Genomic DNA, 19386 nt, shown 5'->3' with positions numbered 1-19386 from the left:
ACTGGGTCTACCAACAGCCAGAGGACTAGGGAAATATGATATTTATTACATACAGCAGGAGGTGTCTCGCTGTACACTGCAGTACCCATCCCATTGCATCTCGGACGGACACTGTCTCCCTCAACAGATGCACTTGCAGAGTTGCTGTTTTTACAAGTTGCTCCCAGCACAGGTGTTGCAGTTAATCATTATGGCTCATCCCACAACCTTGATAGGAGTCTCCTCTGCTGTAGTCACCGGCCTTCATCACTAACTTACTAGACTCTTTGCAGGTTTTGACAAATGTAGTGTCCTGCGGTGGGTCTGTGAAGATCTCTGTCTTTTCCTCAGGTACAATCCTAAACCGTGCTGGGTATAGCATTGCGTTGGATATCCAAAGTGGTACCAGATTTTTCCTTACTTTCATTAATGCCTGGCTGGCTTCCTGTATGTCGAGTGTTAAGTCCAGGTAGAATGGTATGGCATTTCCCTTGTACTGGAGGTCCTCCTTTTCATGTTCAAACTGAAGGATCAAGTCTCTATCCCAGAAATTCAGGAGTCTGGCAATAATGGGTCAGGCCATGGCTCAGGGAAGCAGGTGGGGTGCCAATGACTGATGTGCACACGCTACCACAGTTTCGAAAAGCAGTTGGCACCAAAGTGTGATGTCTCAATTTTACCAGTATCTGTTGATTCCGCTATACCGAGAATACAAATATTATTACAACCTACATCTGCTCTCCAGATCGTCATTTTCAGCCTTGATAATGGAGATTGCTTAGTCGATTTATATAAGTTTTTCTCTATCCCTTTGAATGCTGTCTTCAAACGTCAATATTCTGTTCTACGCTTCCGTCAGGCAGTCTCCATGTTTGTCCATCCTGGTGGCCATGTCATCCTAGTGAAAGTTAAGTGCAACTATCTTCTTATCAATGGATGTGAGGCTATATTGCATGTTCTTCGGGAGCGCCCTGAAGTCCAGGTCATCCTCTGATTCAGCGTGGTCTCACAGTCCAGATGCACCAAGTGTGCAAGCAGAGTCTTCTTGTTTTACTGTGTGCAGGATTTCAAAATGGATTTTAGGCTGTTTGGGGCCCCTGGACTGCCCCCATGGTGGTGGTCAAACTTGGCTAGAGGGATTTTGTAAACTCCGAGTCAGAAGCCCATCCCCAGCAAATTTGTTGCCCCCTGCATCTCAGCCTAGAGGTCGCAGGGAGCATACTCCATCCTAAACGCCCACAGACCTGCCTCTCCTCAGACCTCTCGAGGGCACGAGCAGTTTGGAATTCCTAATATTATGTGCCATGCGCCAATATCTGCAGGTAGTTTCATGTTAAGAGATGCCAAGTGAATTCCTCTCAATGGCCCAGTTTGCAGCCCTCATCCCTCCAGTCTCAGAGTTTTCACCTCGGGGACTACAGTACAGTCTAGGAGGAAGGCTCATCAGGCCATCCTCAGGCGATGGCAGCTCCATCCAGTTGATCATGGTGGAGTTGAGCCAGAGCACCCCTCCTTCCAGTGGGGGGGCACACACATATCCCATGTGCACCACTGGCTTTTGGGTGCAGCATGCATGGGCAGCAGCATCCTTCCTTCATCTCAGGAGCGCCTCTGCTTCTGCTGCCTGTCTGTTCGGCTGGATCTTGGAAGGTGATCACCTCCATGCAGAGCAGTCCGCCAGTATTTTGTCCCCTTCAGACCCCGTAGTGATTCATGAATTGCGGCTGCCTGTGATCTCCAGAAGCCATCTTGGGAGCTTTGAGGTGATTGCCTATGCCATGTTTTCTCTAGTCAGTGGTATATTTTCCATCCGGGAGTGGGAATCTGCAGCCATGCAGCAGCTGTTAACTTTTCTCCTTCCTACATGTTATTTCATTCGTATATTATTTCCTCAGCGTCAACAGCTCTGGGTCTAATCAGCCATTTTGGCCACTGATCAAGCTTCACCCTAATGGATAGTGTTTTAGAAAGAATTGAAGCTGCATAAACGTTTACCAGATCTGTGAACAATAAGTTTATCTATTTGTTTACTTTTGAGCTTTAAATAGTTCTGACATGCCACTTAGATGTTACTTCAGAGGACTTGTGAGTGGGAAGGAGCAAAAGGTAAACAAGAACATATCTAGATGGCCAGAGGACCAGTTAAGATAAGAGTCAGTGGACTTGTAAGTAAGGTAGGTTTCCTACTCAGGATTGTGAATATTGAAGGCATCTTTGAAGAAAGTGGTTTTCAACTCATTACTAAAAGGACAATAGTTCTTTTGATTTATTATTTTAAGATTTCAAGATCATTTGAGATGTCAGGATCAAGGAATTTGAAGGTTGGTCCTCCATGTCTTTTTCTTTTTGGTTTCCTTGGTTCCTTCCAATGTCAAAAGGAGTGGCCAAATTTTGCAATTAAAGCTACCTTTCTCATGTAGGGTCTAGTGTATGGTATTTTGGATTTAATCTCCTATTGTCCATGAAGCCAATGGAGGTTCTTCCAAGGCAGGTGAGTTGAGTTTATAATATTTGTCAAGGTATAGTCTTACTGCCTTATTTTAAATACTTTGCAGTTTTTGAAATAGAGTTTTAGGGATTCTGGGTAGGCTTGGGTGAAATATCGGTCATGCTGGTGAAATCTTGTGTAATTTCATTAATGTTGTGAAACATTCCCGAAATGTATACCACATTGCATAATTATGCACAGGTTGTTGCAAACATTTAGCACGGGCGAATGGGAACAACATAAATGAAAAGAATACAAGCGGTTGCTGTTTGCTGTACTTGTGACTGCACTATTTTATAGATTGCAATACATCCTTGCAAATAAAACGGGTGTGAGGAAGCATTTGCACGAACATCTAGCATTGTTAGAAATGGGATCTCTGGTTGGCTAGGGCTTGCGCCAAAGCCAGGCAGAGACCACCACTCTAGTCAGGGCAAGGGAGCTACACGCCAAAGATAACCCCTGCTCACCCCCTTGGTAGCTTGGTACGAGCAGTCAGGCTTATCCTGGAGGCCATGTGTAAAGCATTTGCGCATGCACACAGCAACAACATCCCAGGCACACTACAAAAGGAACTCCACACAAGGTTACATCAAAAATAGCCTTTGTATTCTCATAACACATTAGAATAGTAAACACATATTATACATGGTGACACCTGGCACTAGGTCATATCTACAAGGGATTATTTACACCTGACAGGGCCTACTACATTATTCACAGTATCACATTTAGGCACGAATTACATTCTGCGCCAACCTCACCAGCATAAACACACTATGCAATCATCTCACAAGTCTAAACACATTAGACCCTACCCTCCTAAACATAACTCACATTAGGGGCATAAATCTCACTAGCATAAACCATAATGTGTAAAACAACCTCATAATCATAAAAACCACATTTAGAGGTATAATACAGAGTGCGTAAATCACCATACAGGAATCACATTTCCTAGCACCACATAAATCACATTTAGCCCATATTCTCCTGATAAAGACCCTAGTAGAGGCATTAATCACATTAGGACCTGGTGCCCTATCACTCTCAGTCCCCCTGGCCAACTGCCATCTCAAAAGGGGCTCAACCACCCTGTGTCCAGAATGTCAGGGCTGCTGCAACTGCAGCAATATTCAAAAGCGCGTCATTGCGCTGGGGCAGAGGAGTGCATCTCACTCCCATTTCACACAACATGTCCCCAAGAACTAGGAGCCTAAACGTAGCAGCTGGCACTAAGTGCTGCGCAGCTGTGAGGACCAAATGTGGGCCCGAGGTACTCACTGTGTCCTCTAAACAAATATGCCCAAATTGGTGCGAGCACCGGCAATGTGCTCCAATCTGGAAGCACCCCACGACGTTGCAGCTGCCCTTTAGCGAAACGGGGAAGATGTGGAGGCATGGACACGCAAAGGGGAAAAGCATGGGCCCCTCTGGGCCCTCTTAAAAACAATCATGCCCACGTTGGAGACCACACGGGGCTCTAAAACAATCATGGCAGGTAACGTTGGAACGGCCCGCAATGACGGGTCCGCTCATGGAAACAAAAAGATACTAGCCATGTATCCCGCCCAGCCCTCACTCACCGGGGCTTAGATCGGGACATCTATTTCGGCGCTGGGGCTCCCAACAGCTCACGGGAGCCCCGCTTCTCTCTGCGCCAATCTTCCTCTCTGTGCTGCGGGATCGGCAGTACTCCTCTCGCGGTGCAGGGCATCCCTTCACTCCTGGGAGCCTCGCGCTGCCGTCGGCGGCCTCAGCCGCCTTTAATCTTCACCCGGGCCCCCTCCTGGGACACGGGACTTGTAACGGGCACTCAGGGAGGCGGGGTAGGCTCCCGTACTCCTCTCATGCAGCCCAGCTTCCGGCCGCACTCTTCTCTTCCCGCTTCCATTTTTCGGGCCCCACCCACAACCAGGCGGGCCAGGGATCATGGCGGCGGTCTTCTCCCAGCAGAAATGAGGGGTAGGCTCCCTCGCAATTAAAATCAGCAAGCGAGGTGGGCTCCCGCCTACCACAGGCACCAGAATGCGGGGTGGGCACCCGCAAGCACGATCAATGAGCGGGGTGGGCACCCGCTCGGCAGCCATCACGGGAGAATCCCTCCGGTGGGGGATTCCCTCTACAGGGCCGGGCATGCTACTCTTCCAAGGGGAAAGTAAAATAAAGAGCTCCCAGGGGCTAGGAGCCACAGCTCCTTTAGAAAAGGTCCAGGAGAGGTTTCAGGGGCATAGCTGGGCCCAGGGGCCAGCACACAGGGTCCTCCAGCAGGGAGGCAGCCCCCATGGCTATTCCTCCTGGGCCCCAGCAGCGGCAAGCCCTCCTCCATCAGGGACAGAACAGGAACAAGAAGTGAACATTTTCATGGGGTCACAGCCCCTGTATTTATACTACAAAATCCCATTGTGTCACAGCACAGGGCTTGGGGGATACCAGTCAGAAGTGGTTTAGAGGGGATTTGGAGCACATTGTTTTGCCCAGCTCCTCTCCCCTTGGTCAGGTGGGGGCTCAGTGATCAGACACACCACAGGGGGCGGCGCTTGCATCGTGGAGGGAAGGCACAGCCCTATTCAGGTCCCAGGTGCAACTCCTCCCTCCCATCTAGATGCAGATCTCTCTATTCACCACTGGGCTGACTCACCCTGGCTCCTGGAGCCACCCACACCTCTCAGCTCCAGTCAATCACAAGCCAGACATGCAATTCACATCAGGCAGGCAGACACACAGTACACAGAAATGTCCCCTTCTAAAAGTGGCATTTCTCCACCAGTCACCATAAATCTGCGCACACCATTGTGCAGCATTTATTCTCACGAGTTTATACATACTAAACTCACCCCTGCACTCCTCTTATACCAGGAATTACCATGGACACACATATCCCCCATGCATTCCTATGGGAGGGCAGGCCAATTTCACCACACACACTCAGAGCGTGCACGCACTTTACACTGGGCCACAGTGCTAAAGTGCCCAGAGGCCTAAAATCACTACCACCATGTCAGAGCTTAAGGCAAAAAGTTCAAGGGTTAACCTGCAAAAAAGGGCCAAGTCCAACAAGCATCAAATGCCAGTTTTAAATTTTGTTTATTCATCAACAATTTCTTGTGCTTTTCTGACATTTTGCTTAATTACGCAAAAGTACATTATGGGAATTTCACACAACACTAATTCTGGCATAGACCCAGTTGGAGTGATCTAATCTAGAGAGGATCAACATCTTTCTAAATTCAATGAGGTGGGGAGAAATGACACGAGAGGACTGAAGGCTCTTTTCTGAGCACAGGCAGATGAGACAGATGTACATTGTAATGTTTTACCACTGGGCTTATCTTAAGTGCAGAAGAACATTTTATTGTCAAAGATGACGCCAAGGATTTTATTATGATTTGTTGCAGGTGAATGGTAAGTATGGATTGTCTTGATCTATGAAGAACTGGAAAAAATCTAAAAGCCTTCAATTCTTTAAAGCCCAGAGATGAAAAAACAATTGAGGCGTGGGGAGGGTAAGATATAGAAGCATGACAACACCCTTTTTTACTTCGTGATAGCTGGACAGTCTTCTACCGCCTACCTCCCACCAACACTTTGACAGGAGGTATGCAGATTTCAGACTGCCTGCTGTTAGAGCCCTGTGTGCACCATTGATATGAAGGAGTAAGTGAAATGGCACCACAAGTATGATCTCTAGCAATTTCCTTTACAGGGACAAGTGTTCTTGAAAAGAGAAAATACCCATCAGCTTAATCCTCACCAGTCTTTGCGGCACTCATGGTGTAACATTAATTTGAAGGCACGTTTGGTCCCTTCGAATATGATTTAATGTAGTGATAGCACTTATAAGCCAAGATGTAACATAGTGATATTTGTACACTAATACAGCTCGTGCAAAGATCTTCAGTAGTTCGTAGAAATAACAAATAATGATTTGAAAATTAATTATGCGCAAGGGATTGGTTGATGAAGCCCCCTATGCTCAGGAGCAAGCAGGAAGCTGGAGGTATGCAGTGCAGTCTGGAGCACTGGCGCCAGGAACCCAGGCAGGAAAGGTAGTCCACAGGATGCCCATAAGTGTCATGCGGGATGCACCACTTTATTTTCTCGACCTGTGATTTGCCCTTCATAGCCTTTGTGATTGGTCTGCTAGCAGTTTCACATCAGCCCGTCGAAGAATACTATCTGTCTGGTAGAGCCATAAAACCATTACAATATGGTAGAAAAAGCTTGGAAACTTTTTTCAATTATATGTGATTTGATTAAATAGGTAACATATATTCGTTTTTTTCAATATATCTAAAAAAAAGTGTTCATTGCATGCTCAATGAATACCTACACCATGCAGTATGGTATGCCCCAGTAACCAAATGGCTGGAAGCAATGTTAAACAACCAGTAGGTAAGCTATGAAAAGTCCACACTGCGGTGGCAGAAATCCAACACCACTGAAGGCATTGTAAAGCAACTTGGACATTTGCTATATGGGCCTTAAAGGTGCAAAGGAGGTCCAGCTACTCACAGCATAGTCATTAAGTGAGAACGGTATGTAAGTACAGTGCCTGGGAGGAGTAGTGCACACAGGGGTAGTAAAGGCACAGACCCAGGAAATAGTGTGTGCCTGTCCACCCAACTGCAGCTGAAAAGGAACAAGGTGCCTGTGGTAGTCAGCTACCTATGATGATTTTGGGAAACTGATCAGTTTGGAAGATGCAAAAGAGTGACAGGAAAGGGGTCCACAGAAATGAGACGGGAGTGAGAAATAATCAGTGGTTCTGGTCAAGGCCTTATTTGAGCCGAAAAAATACAAACTGGGAAGATTCCTTATAAAGATGCCCTTACCATACCTATTCTTCTACGATGGGAAGAGGATTGGATCACCCCAAGACTTGCAGGGGGAGCAGGGAAGGGCTTTCTACATGGTGAAAAAGGTTTTCATCACAGAGAAAATAATATTTGTTATTTTGCGCTTTCAGCTCTCTTTTCCACTGTGCTAAAGTGAAAGCTATGTACAATACAAAACAGGGGGAACAGGCAGCCTTACAAAAATCACATGCCAGGTGCAATAGTGCATCTGGAAACCTGTGCCGGACGTTGCTTTTCAGGCACTCAATTACACCTGCTTTATGAAAGGCAAAAAAGCGCTAAAGTAAGTTTAGGTGGAATCGTTCGACTCCACCCATACTTTTAGACTTTCCTACTTGAATTTGGCCCGATATGTTCCAAGCAAATAATTAAATCTTAAGGCTATGCACATATTGCATGTTAAATTATATTACCGCACAACCAAGCTAGGTGAATTTTCTCTATACTGTACTGTGAAGTCGATGTTTTTACAGGTCGATATTTTAGCTTCTTATTTTTAGATGTAAGTCACAAAATATGCTGGATGGAGAAGAAAGTATTACACCTGTTTATGATGTCAGAAATTGGAATAATGCATGGACATGTTTAAAATTCCACAGTGACAGAATTGTAATAGGACAATTGTTACACCCTTTATTGTCATGTTTTACATTCATAAAAGATCAATAGCTGAAATTTAAGGAAAGTCTTATTTTTGACCGCTGGCAAGTATATGGCTTTTGAATTTTAAAGATTTGTTTTTAGTTACATTAAAAAAGTTCCTTATACTTTTGGTGCACTGGAAAATAACTTGGGCTTCTGTTCCGAATTTCAAGTAGACTTTTCCAATGAGTTTAAGTGAAATGAGCCACATATTGGCTTGACTTTTACTGATGCTCTAGTTTGTAAACTGATTTTATACAGAGTTGTGTGTACAGATTTAAAAGCTTTTTTGTAACGTGTAGATTTTCTGGAACTCAAACAGGCATCCAACAACAGAAAAAGAAACAAGAAAAATATCTTAAAATGGAAAACTTACAGTCAACATTCCACTTGATGCTTCTTGGCGGAAGCTTAAGAGTTTCATTGATCTTTTCCAGCACGGTCTGTAGCTTTTGCTTTTGAGCGATTTCAGACTGTGTGACTTCTGCAACATTCAATTTCTCATTCTCAAGGTTCTCTACATTAAAAAAAGGAGGAAAAACAGGGAGAACTCGGTGACCTTTTTTATTCTGTGGCCAACATTGTTTGATCAAAGTGTATTGCTAGCGTTCTTTTTTTTATAAAGTAAATGCTCTTTGCAGAGATTTGAAAAACATGTCTTAAAAACGAATGTAAATAATGGCCTAGTGGCAAATTCAAATAGTCTGCAAGCAGCAAACGGAGAAAAATATTAAAATATAGTGTAGAAATAATTTTAGGTCATCGCTATCTCTCAGATTGTTCCATGCTGTCCATTCTTGTGAAATGTCTCCTGTAAAAACAACTAGAAACATTTAGCTGTAAATGAATATTGGAAGAGAAATCTGTAGAAAGAGTCCTCATATTTGTATCGGATGGTCAAGCAGCCTTCATGTACCGAAATTCTATATATATTGCCTAATTGTATTATTTATTTTCAAGTTTTATATAGTGAGAACTTGACCCATAGGTATCAGTGCGCTTTACAGAGTTTGCACAGTTGCATTAGAAGATACATTGAATTACAGCTGACACACTACTTTAGTACAGTAGTCACTACCTTGTACAAGAATGCAAAATGTATGCAACAACACCTTAAACATAATGAAGATGGAATAATTTCCATGTCAAATCAACGCCCAAAAACTGTGTTTAAAAAAAAAATATATATATTATAATAGTGCATGTATTCAAGTATATGAATGTTATTTTTGTCATAGAGAGTAAAGTTTATTGTGGAATTCATTTTCTTTGCTTATCCTTTTGTGTGCCAGTTGGCTGTTGTAGAATAAGGCCTGTACAATGTGCACAGCAAAATACATGCCCTTGGTGAACTAATGTACTGTGCTGAAGTAAACATCTTGTAACGCAAAGCAAGCCATTCTCAAAGACATCACCTGTGATTTGCAATTGCTTGCCAGCCTTGCAACAGACACCGTTAGCATACCATATATGAGTGAGACGAAGTGTCTACCTCGGACTAGTTTCATCCTTGCCTATGCTTGGCAAATGCCCACTGTCCCACCACTGGACATGTGATGATCACGCACATCACCACAACATACCATGCAGGTGGCATGTACTATTAGATTCTTTTGATTGGTCCTGTATCTAAAAATCTGTACCGTCTGGTCATGAACACATAATATATTTGTTCTAAAATTCACAAAGATTCTGGTGTACTTGTGATTTTATTGGACATATACTGAAATGCCTTCGTAAACCTTTTTGAACTTTACAGGAAAAAAAGAATGTGCTGAACTTCTTGGTTACCATGTCAGCTGTCCTCTTCCATGTATAGAAACAGTTATACATGTGAGCGTGACGGAGCCCGTCATTTTATTGTTTAGGCTTCTACATTATAAGTAATCATCCAATAGGGTACAAAAGAAACCTCAAACTTGCTCTTACCATGTAGTGTTTACATAAATTTATAGCTGTACTCATAATTCCACATTCTTCAACACTAACATACCACCACTGCAGAAAGAAATCTAGCATTGTAGCTCACTGCAGAGGACTATAGAAGTTGTTAAAGACCCTGAACCTGAATTATTGGACAGAGCCACAGGTGAAGGCCTATTACAAGGATAATGGCCTTTATAAGCCAGTGTAACCTCAATCAAAAGGACTATGAGGGCCACTAGGAGAAACATGTTCTAAATTAACAACAGACAAACAGAAAGCCAAACATTGGCATGCTGGAACAGAAGGTCTATACAAGCCATTTTTGGCACTCGGCCCTTTCATGGTCTTTAATGGAGCTTCCAACATTCCAATGTTCTAATCAAACAATATCATACCTTGGGGGTCAAAGCACTCTCAGTTAGCTATCGACTGGTTTGGAGTCAGAAGGTCTGATATGAATCCACAAGCTCTTATCCCTGGGAATGCCCTCCCACTCGGATAATATTGCTTTGGATTTACAATTTGAAGTGAAATTCACAAAATTGTTTGCTGGATGGTGTGTTTCTCATGGGACTAATTAGGTTACAAGAAGCATACAAGTTAGATTACCTTTTTTTTTAGCAATAAGGCTCTGCCATTTTTCTACCATCGAAATGCATTGTAGTGAATGCCAGGATTTAAGGGAATACAAATGTATCATATTAAAAAGACTGACAGCATAATGGTTTCACAATATAAACCATTCAATGGTGTTCCACTGTGATTTTAATCCGTTAAAATGTTGATCCTTTACGGGGATTTCATGAACCATTTTTAAGAGAAAACACCTTTCTCTCATGATTTTTACAAAAATTGTGAAAGGGTCTCCAGAAGTGAAAATGAGGGCATATTTTCTACACATTCACACATATTATCCATATTCATGTAAAACAAAAAAAGTTTGGCATGCTGAGTGAAACATACTTCCAAAACCAGAAGCAGTCTGTCCCTTGACGCCACAAGGTTCTCCTGTAGTTTTGAGATTGATCAACAACTAGAAAGATAACATTCTAAATCCTAGACAAAAGTGAGGCACTCCTAAGTGCTATTTTGCTGGAATAGTAGTTGATGAATTTTAAGCTTTTTCTATGGAGAACGCTGTGGTAAATGAGAAGTGATACAATGGCAGATGTGAAACCAGCTGGTTTACTAAAATGAGGGGCAGTGTGAGAAATGATTTTTAGTCCGGTAGATTCGTGTCCACCATAAGTAATATTTGGTCCAATCAAAGGTTTCTGTAATTTAGTCCTGGTCTCACCCTCTGGCAAGAATGGCACAGAGCAGTCAGGTTTAACATGATGAAAATGTGTAAAGCATTTTAGTAGTACCAAAATAGTTAAATAGTTAAAAACACAAATAAATGAAAAATCCACTCCAAATTAGGAAAATAGGATGACATTTTATGAACAAAATGAAACCAAAATGATAAACATCCAATAAGAGGAACAGGAGATATGAATTTTTAAAGATTTAAGTGGATAATGCACAAAGAAAAAGTAAAGTGGCACTGATAATCAATGGTCGCTGTAGATGGGGAACAAGGTGCAGTATCAGGCTGACAGTGATGGAGCTTGGGTCAAACATACCAAGTGAATGAGTCCTGGTGAAAGTATGGAAGTCAAAAAGCTTTTACTTGTCTGGAGAAAAGGTTTACAAAAATGTACAAACATTCCTCTGGTGCCGAAACAATTAGAAGTACTCGTCTAAGGACCCAAGCACCAATGGAAAAGCATTTGAAGCTTCACAGGATGCTACGGAGACGCTAACAGCAGGGTCCATTCCGAGTCGATTGCTACATGTTGTCAGCTAAGTACTTTCAGAAAAAGGTCTCTTGCAGCTTCATGTGACCCTGTAGCCATGACCGAGGTCAGCCAACTGACCCTTGGAGCCCATGTCTTTTTCCTTTTACAGGTGGGAGCAGATCCAGCCCTTCAGGTCTCCTGACAGGTTTCAAACAGTAGGTGCAGTACTTCTTTTGTTCCTCAACATGTCCAGAAGTACTCTGAGGAAGGCTGGATGTGGGTCTAGCCTTGTAAGGTTCACCACCCTGCGGGTGTGGTGGGGGGGCACTCTAAGACACTCCTAGTTTCATTTTGACCTACAGGGCAAAGGATGCCAGGATTGGACCTTCCCACTTTTGCAGTAGTTCTTCTTTGCTTTACTGCAACACAACCAAAATGCACTAGTGAATGGAACAATAAGTGTGCAGTCCACAGGTGACTTTCTTCACTATATATTGTGGCCTTTTAAGAAACGTACATTGACCAATCAGGAATTAGCCAGTTCCTCCATGTTTATACATGTGTTAGAGGTCAGTTAGCACATAAACTGGGCACTGGACATGAGTACCCCTATGTGCAGAGTCTAACAACCAGCAATAAAATTCAGTACAAGTAGCAGTGGCTGTAGTAATGATCAATGGGGATCGGTATATCCACCTAAAATATTAGACACTTTCTGACCAAAGTCCATCCATGATTGAAAATGTGGTTCCAAATGTCAAAATGGGGATGTTAGAGAAGATGTACTGAAAAATGTAAATGATGAAAGTTAGAGAGGATGTACTGTTGATGTCTCAGTTGGCTAACCAGTTTGCGATACCATAATCAGGACTGAGTGACGCAAACAAAACAAGAGGACAGGCCCTGAGGAACCAACAAAATCCAGACATCAATAAACCTTAAGAGAAAATAATAAATGTGGAGTACTCCTCATAGATGTGCACAAATGCACTCCCCAAACCAAGACATTTTTTAACCACAAGTGTCCACACACAAAGGGGGCATTTTCTCACAGAATGTATGAGTTTTAGTAATTTAATTTATGGTGCAATATATTTTTAAAGACGCTAAATATAATCAATGTGTGAATTCTAGACCTTTGTCGAGCAACCTCTTTACACATCTGTCTACTGAGGCTACCCATCATCTCTGTAACTTATTATGGCTTCAATTTGAAAACATTAATATTTTGGTAGACACCAAAGTTTATCTATAGGTTATTTAAACTTCTATTTTAATAATGGGAGTAGGATTTTTAGATGCAGGAAGCTAGTTAGAACAAACCAGATCTATCTACATGAATTTGCTCTGGCTACAAAATAATTTTTGATAATTTAAATATAAAGAATAATAAAACATTGAAAAATATATATTTATTGTCTAGAAACAATGTTGCTTTGTATAACTTATAAACAACTGCATTCACATTATTTCATTAAAATCTATTTTAAAATAAGTAGAATTGTAAATGAATATATTTTCGGACTCATGTATTCCAGTAACATGAAGCAGCATATATAAGAACAAGCATTTACAATGCAATCGGTCTCGCCTTTGGGACCTTATATGTATTTAGCCATGCAGCACATTAGCCTGGGTGCTGAAACATATACGGTTCTTTAACATGGAGGGAAAGTAAGCACCAAACTGCATGACACGCCAGGGATGAGAACACATGTAGAGAAATATTGCCTTTCAGCGGGAAATGGTATAGTCCAAAGCTCTGTTTTTAATATAAAATCAGGGCCTGTGGTGGTCATATCACTGAAAATACAAAATTTGAAAAAAATATTATTGTCTACGGGTGCTCGTGGAAGACAATTTCTATGGACTGGAATCTAGAGACTGCTAAAGTGATTCTGGTATTTTACTGACCTCTGCTGGTCGTTTTCTATCAGGACAGTTAAATAGAGGCAGTTGAACAGAAAACAAAAGTCCCTAAGTGGAAGCAGACAAGTCCTAGGGCTGATCTCCAGAGCCCACAAAGTACATACACATATAAGTATATACTAAAGTATATACAAGAGGTCTTGAATGCTCAAACTAAAAATGTTCGTGTACATATTCAACTTTTTGGAATGAAAAGTGAACACATCTCCCAGTAGAAATACATTCTGTAAACCAGGTGAACATTCCAGGTATTTATTTGAGGTATTCAAACTCTGTGATGTACACACACAACTGTTATTGGAAGGAGGGGTGATGTTATGGGAATTAAAACTCTAAGGAGGCTTGTTTCAGGTACTAGCAGTAAATCTACTGGGTATATCGACTAACTAGCAGGCAATCAAGAAGCAGCCTTTTTGGTAGTGTACAGTTGTGTGATTTACAACACATAGATGCATTTAAAAATTGTCCTCAGGACCGACACAATCGAATAGAGGAAAGGGACCCTGGTACAATTGTACTATTGGGAGGTAATCTACAAAACAGTGGCTGGGAAAGCAAAACAAAGCTAGAACTGTATGTGACTGTCACAGACAAGTGTGCTCACATGAATTTAGACCACTTGGCAGTTAGGTCTGTGGGCAGGAGGCCATGTATACATTTTGTTTAAGCTTGGCTGTCAGTTCTATGATAATATGTGTAGAAATGCAATTAATTTGATGAGCGTATATTTTGAGCAAGTACGCTGTTCTTTAAACCAATTTTTGCACTAATAGTACTTTACTGTCTATGGTCTGAAGTAGGCAGAAAAACAGAATAAGCACCAAGTCTTATGTCTGTGCATTAGCAAACAAAATGATGGGACCATCTTTAGTTTCCATGCCAACATGCCCATCCCACAGAAGTGTAAGCGGAAGACAGTCTTTAAAAGAATAAGGTGGGGTTTAATTACAGAGTGGAGGAGACTTGCTGTGTCAACCCCATGTGAGATTGAAAAAAACCAGCAAATTGAGCAGGATAAGATACTACAACAGGAGGCATTTAGTTAAGGAGGCGAGAGCGAGGATGGAGTGGTTCCTAAATGCAAGATGATGTAAGGAGAGGGGAATCACTTAGGGCCTTATTTGGAGTGTGGCGGAAAGCATACTCTGTCACAAGTGCATTCAATTCTATGGCAATTGTAGCACAGCCAACAGTATACCCATCATGTTGTGACAATGTAGTCCATTTGCCAAACTCTAAATAAAGCCCTTACTCCCACTCTTTTTAAAATAGCAGTAACAAAGCAATAATAATAATAAACATAATCTTTCACAAAATCTGTACAATGATATCTGCATAAAGCAGATAGTGCCAAATAAAGTAAACTGAAGATAGATAGATAGATAGATAGATAGATAGATAGATAGATAGATAGATAGATAGATAGATAGATAGATAGATAATATAGAACCCAAGACATATGAGGAGTACAGGATAACATTGGTCATGAACAAGATGAATAGGAGCAGTCCTTTTTTAATAATTCATTTTTATGGAGGGATGGAGAGGCTGCTATTCAGCAGTTTGGGCCCTCATCTCAATATTATAATCAAGGGTATATTTGTGGCAGTAACGGAAATCCATAGAAACATTTTCAGAACTGGAGTCATGTTCTGTCTTTCAGAGAACTTCTATCATAATTCCAACTGGTCTTCTTTTTACTTTATTCATAATGAACAGTAACTATTGAATATCTAATGGATATAAAAAATAACTAGAGCTGTACATATAGTGGGTGGTGCCATTTTGTGTAAATTATTTTTGTCTTACACTAACTACTGCATTCAATCAGTAGTATCACAAAGGAGTAATTGGTTCATACTGCTTCATTGACTAGGAAATCCAAGGTTGAGTTACTCTTTGGTGTAGAGGCCTAGCATTTTACTAGATCGGAGTGAGATTTGAAATTATGGTAGCGTAATATGTGCAATTTTGGGAATTTCATGTTACTCTTGTTAAGCAAAATTTACAAAATTATGCCATTATGCCCATTTGCTTAATATCAAACACACTAGGGCTACTCAACATTCCCTCAGGAGACTGGGTATAAACTTAGTCATAAAATAATAGGTTTGAGAATGAGTCACCTATATATATTCAGAGTTGAGATGGTATAAAAGTCTTATTTATATTGGATTTAAACATAAGATACACAAATTAGAAGGTGTACCAAAAGTAAGTTGTAGAAAGGTTCTCTTTTTTATATATAAATAAGACTTCAGTAACAAATATGAACACATTGTACATAACCTATTACAAAAATGTTCAATCCAAGACCAAGATAAAACATTATAAACAGCACAGTCAACCCATAGTAATCACAAACATCAAGTAGTAGTGGCTGTAGTAATGATCAATGGGGATCGGTATATCCACCTAAAATATTAGACACTTTCTGACCAAAGTCCATCCACGATTGAAAATGTGGTTCCAAATGTCAAAATGGGGATGTTAGAAAAGATGTACAGAAAAATGTTAATGATGAAAGTTAGAGAGGATGTACTGTTGATGTCTCAGTTGGCTAACCAGTTTGCGAGACCATAATCAGGACTGAGTGACACAAACAAAACAAGAGGACAGGCACTGAGGAACCTAACAAAATCCAGACCTCAATAAACCTTAAGAGAAAATAATAAATGTGGAGTACTCCTCATAGATGTGCAAAAATGCACTCCCCAAACCAAGACATTTTCTAACCACAAGTGTCACTAATCATACCGCACCAAAAAAGTGCCTATACTCATCATAGATGTGCTGCCCAAACCACAAAAGAAATAATTATATATACCACTAATAAAATCAAAATTCCAAAAGTTATTCTATAAAAAAAAAATAAGACTCATGACAGTCATAAGAGTACTTAAAAATCTACCAGTAGCAATACTAGGAGAAAATAACAAAGCAAAGAAAGCACTAACTCGAAAAGGGCCAGATCATCCTGAACACCTAGAAAAAAGACAAAAGCTGCCATCCCACATCACAGAAAGAAGTATGACCATGTCAATCAAAACAGGCAAATCAAAGGGTTGATACAGAGTACCATGCCACCTGTTGGTTGAGACCTTTCTTAACAATGCTTGCTTGCCAAATCCATCTATTCTCCTTCAATGTGAGTAACCGATCCACATCATGTTTGCGCTATCCATTGTAAAAACTTATAATAAATGGTGCACTTTGTGGCAAAGATTTACCTCGAACGCATGGTAACAACACAACACGAGCAACTGTTTTTCCCGCTGCTGTTGTTTAAAAGCATTCTCATGCACATAATAGAACAAGGTAAAGATTTACCTCGAACGCATGGTATCAACACAACATGAGCAACTGTTTTTCACGCTGCTGTTGTTTAAAAGCATTCTCATGCACATAATAGAAAAAGGATGTATTTCACGCTAAAAGATAGTGGGAAAGAAATATTTGCCCTAATTTCATGTAATTTCACATAAACAAATCACTCAAATATATGCCTAGGCATGTGCAAGTTCAGTGATGTGGCAGGGTGAATTCTGAGGTTTTGAACATCAAAATAATCGTAGATACTTTGGGGCCGAAGTCCAAATTCATTTAGAGTACAGAAAGCAGCATTACAATAGTACTTTTGTTACATGCTCACATGACTTTGGGAATCAGCCCAAATGTCAGCATTTATCAATAACTTGGTTACAAAGACAGTTTTGGATTTTCATTGTTTTTGTGTTTCTGATGTAAATGACAGAAGATATTTTCAGCATCAATATTTGTATGAAAATATAAACAGTGGCTTTGAGAAGTTTAAAATACAAGTTTGAATGAATGGAAAAAATGCTGACCAATGGGGACATTCACAAATCTCTGGGAAATGTGTCTCGACGGAATGGTCTTTATATATGTGGCATATTATGAAGTATTGAATCTATGCCCTCTTCTTTTGGCACCAACACAACCACACCAGTGCGGTCAAGATAGATATCCAATTCATTGTTACAAAATTATGGAGAATAATTCAATTAGAGCTGGTTGTCCTCGCTGGCCCAATAGATGGACTTTCTCTGACACTTATCAAGATAGTCTCCTTATCCGCAGGGCCCAAATCATGTTTGACAGTCACGCAAAAGTGTATAAATTCTAAAAAAGTCTTGAGATTAATCTGTGTGTGGTGGAAAGGAATATTTGCTTTTCTTTCATCACTGTAAATGGTAATTAGTGGTTTTTAAAAGGTTGTTAAATGTCCAATTATTGTATTATTTCTGGCTTAAGTTTTAGAGAATTTTTGTTGTTTTCAGAATAAAAAAAGTGGGTTCTTTTTGGCATAAGAGTTTGCTATTAGCTTTTTTATTGTGTAGCATCGCAAAAAAAAGGCGTGCGAGACTGTAGTGTTTTCGATACTCCGAAACATTCTTTCTAGAGTCATGACTTTCAGACTGAATCGGTACGTGTAATGTAGTACTATGTATGAAGGAATTAAGGTTATAGAAAGGACAATCTGACTAAGAGAAGGTTATGCTTTATCTTGGGGTTAATGTGAGTTTTGCGGAGTATATACAAATGCATATGCTACCACTATTGCAGACTGGAATCTACCAATATTTGGTGGATGTTCCACTTCTGCCCAACTTTACATAGCTCTCCCCTTCAAGGATATTTCTCTCATGCAGTATTGTAGGGGAAGATCCTGCTCATGATACTCTGCTTTATGACCAAGAGGTGTCAACTGTGTGTCACTCTTCTGATGAATCATGAGGCCACAGAGAACATTCCCTCTTGAAGGCAAGTTCCATTTCCTCATAGGCCAGCTGTGCAATTGAATGTTTTATTTTCAGAACTATAAGTGAGAAAGACAAAGAGAAAATGGACCAGGGTAAATGAGCACTAGAGAGCAGAGACCACAATGACCAGACCTCTGTGGGGGCTAGCGGATATTTATTACAAAAAAAAACAACTCATCTGTGGACTTTGTACATGGATCCAGGTGGGCACTGTGTGAGTTTTGGACACACTTCGACTTCAGCAGCAGATGTACAACTAAGGGTAATGTGTGGAAGTACGTATGGAGGGGGATTACCATTTTTCTTAAAGGTATACCTGCATTGATTCTTTTAACTAAATATTTGGTCCTGTAAGCACTAGGCTAATATCAGTGATGAACCATGATAGCAGTTTTCCACTGAACAATAGAAAAGAGGTTATCTGTCCTTGATGTAATGTTGTTGCCTGCATTCTCACCTCCAAGAGCCACTAAAGGTTTTTACTGATCGGGAACTTTGGGCAGGCATTCTCATGATATGAAGTACAGTGAAAAAATCCCACCAGACTGACAGTCAGAAAAAGAACAAGCAACACCTTCATATTAATTTTTAGGTCGAGCATTCAAGACTTCTTGTATATACTTTAGTATATACTTTCGTAGATATACTTTAGTATATACTTATATATGTATGTACTTTGCGGGCTCTGGAGATCAGCCCTAGGACTTGTCTGCTTAGGGACTTTTTTTCTGTTCAACTGCCTCTATTTAACTGTCTTGATCGAAAACGACCAGCAGAGATCAGTAACATACCAGAATTGCTTCCTGCTGAGGGACTTTATTTTCTTTATTTTTCAGTCAACTGCCTCTATTGAACTTTCTTGATAGAAAACGACCAGCAGAGGTCAGTAAAATACCAGAATCACTTCTGCATTCTCTAGATTCCAGTCCATAGAAATGGTCTTCCAAAAGCACCCATAGACAACAATATTTCTATTAAATCTTGTATTTTCAGTGATA

General features: G+C 40.8%; 1 protein-coding gene across 1 annotated transcript in view; it reads right to left on the bottom strand.

The window, feature by feature from the left end:
- PARVA (parvin alpha) overlaps positions 1-19386 on the bottom strand; it is a 182041-nt gene that overhangs the window by 73991 nt on the left and 88664 nt on the right. The window contains exon 5 of the mRNA XM_085648197.1: positions 8345-8485. Coding sequence (XP_085504323.1) covers positions 8345-8485 — 141 coding nt within the window. The remainder of the gene's footprint in view (positions 1-8344; positions 8486-19386) is intronic.

This window comes from Triturus cristatus, chromosome 3_2 (genome assembly GCF_964204655.1).
Source record: "Triturus cristatus chromosome 3_2, aTriCri1.1, whole genome shotgun sequence".
Classification (NCBI taxonomy): domain Eukaryota; kingdom Metazoa; phylum Chordata; class Amphibia; order Caudata; family Salamandridae; genus Triturus; species Triturus cristatus.
The sequence above is the reverse complement of the archived record's forward strand: the minus strand, read 5'-3'. Positions and strand labels throughout refer to the sequence as shown.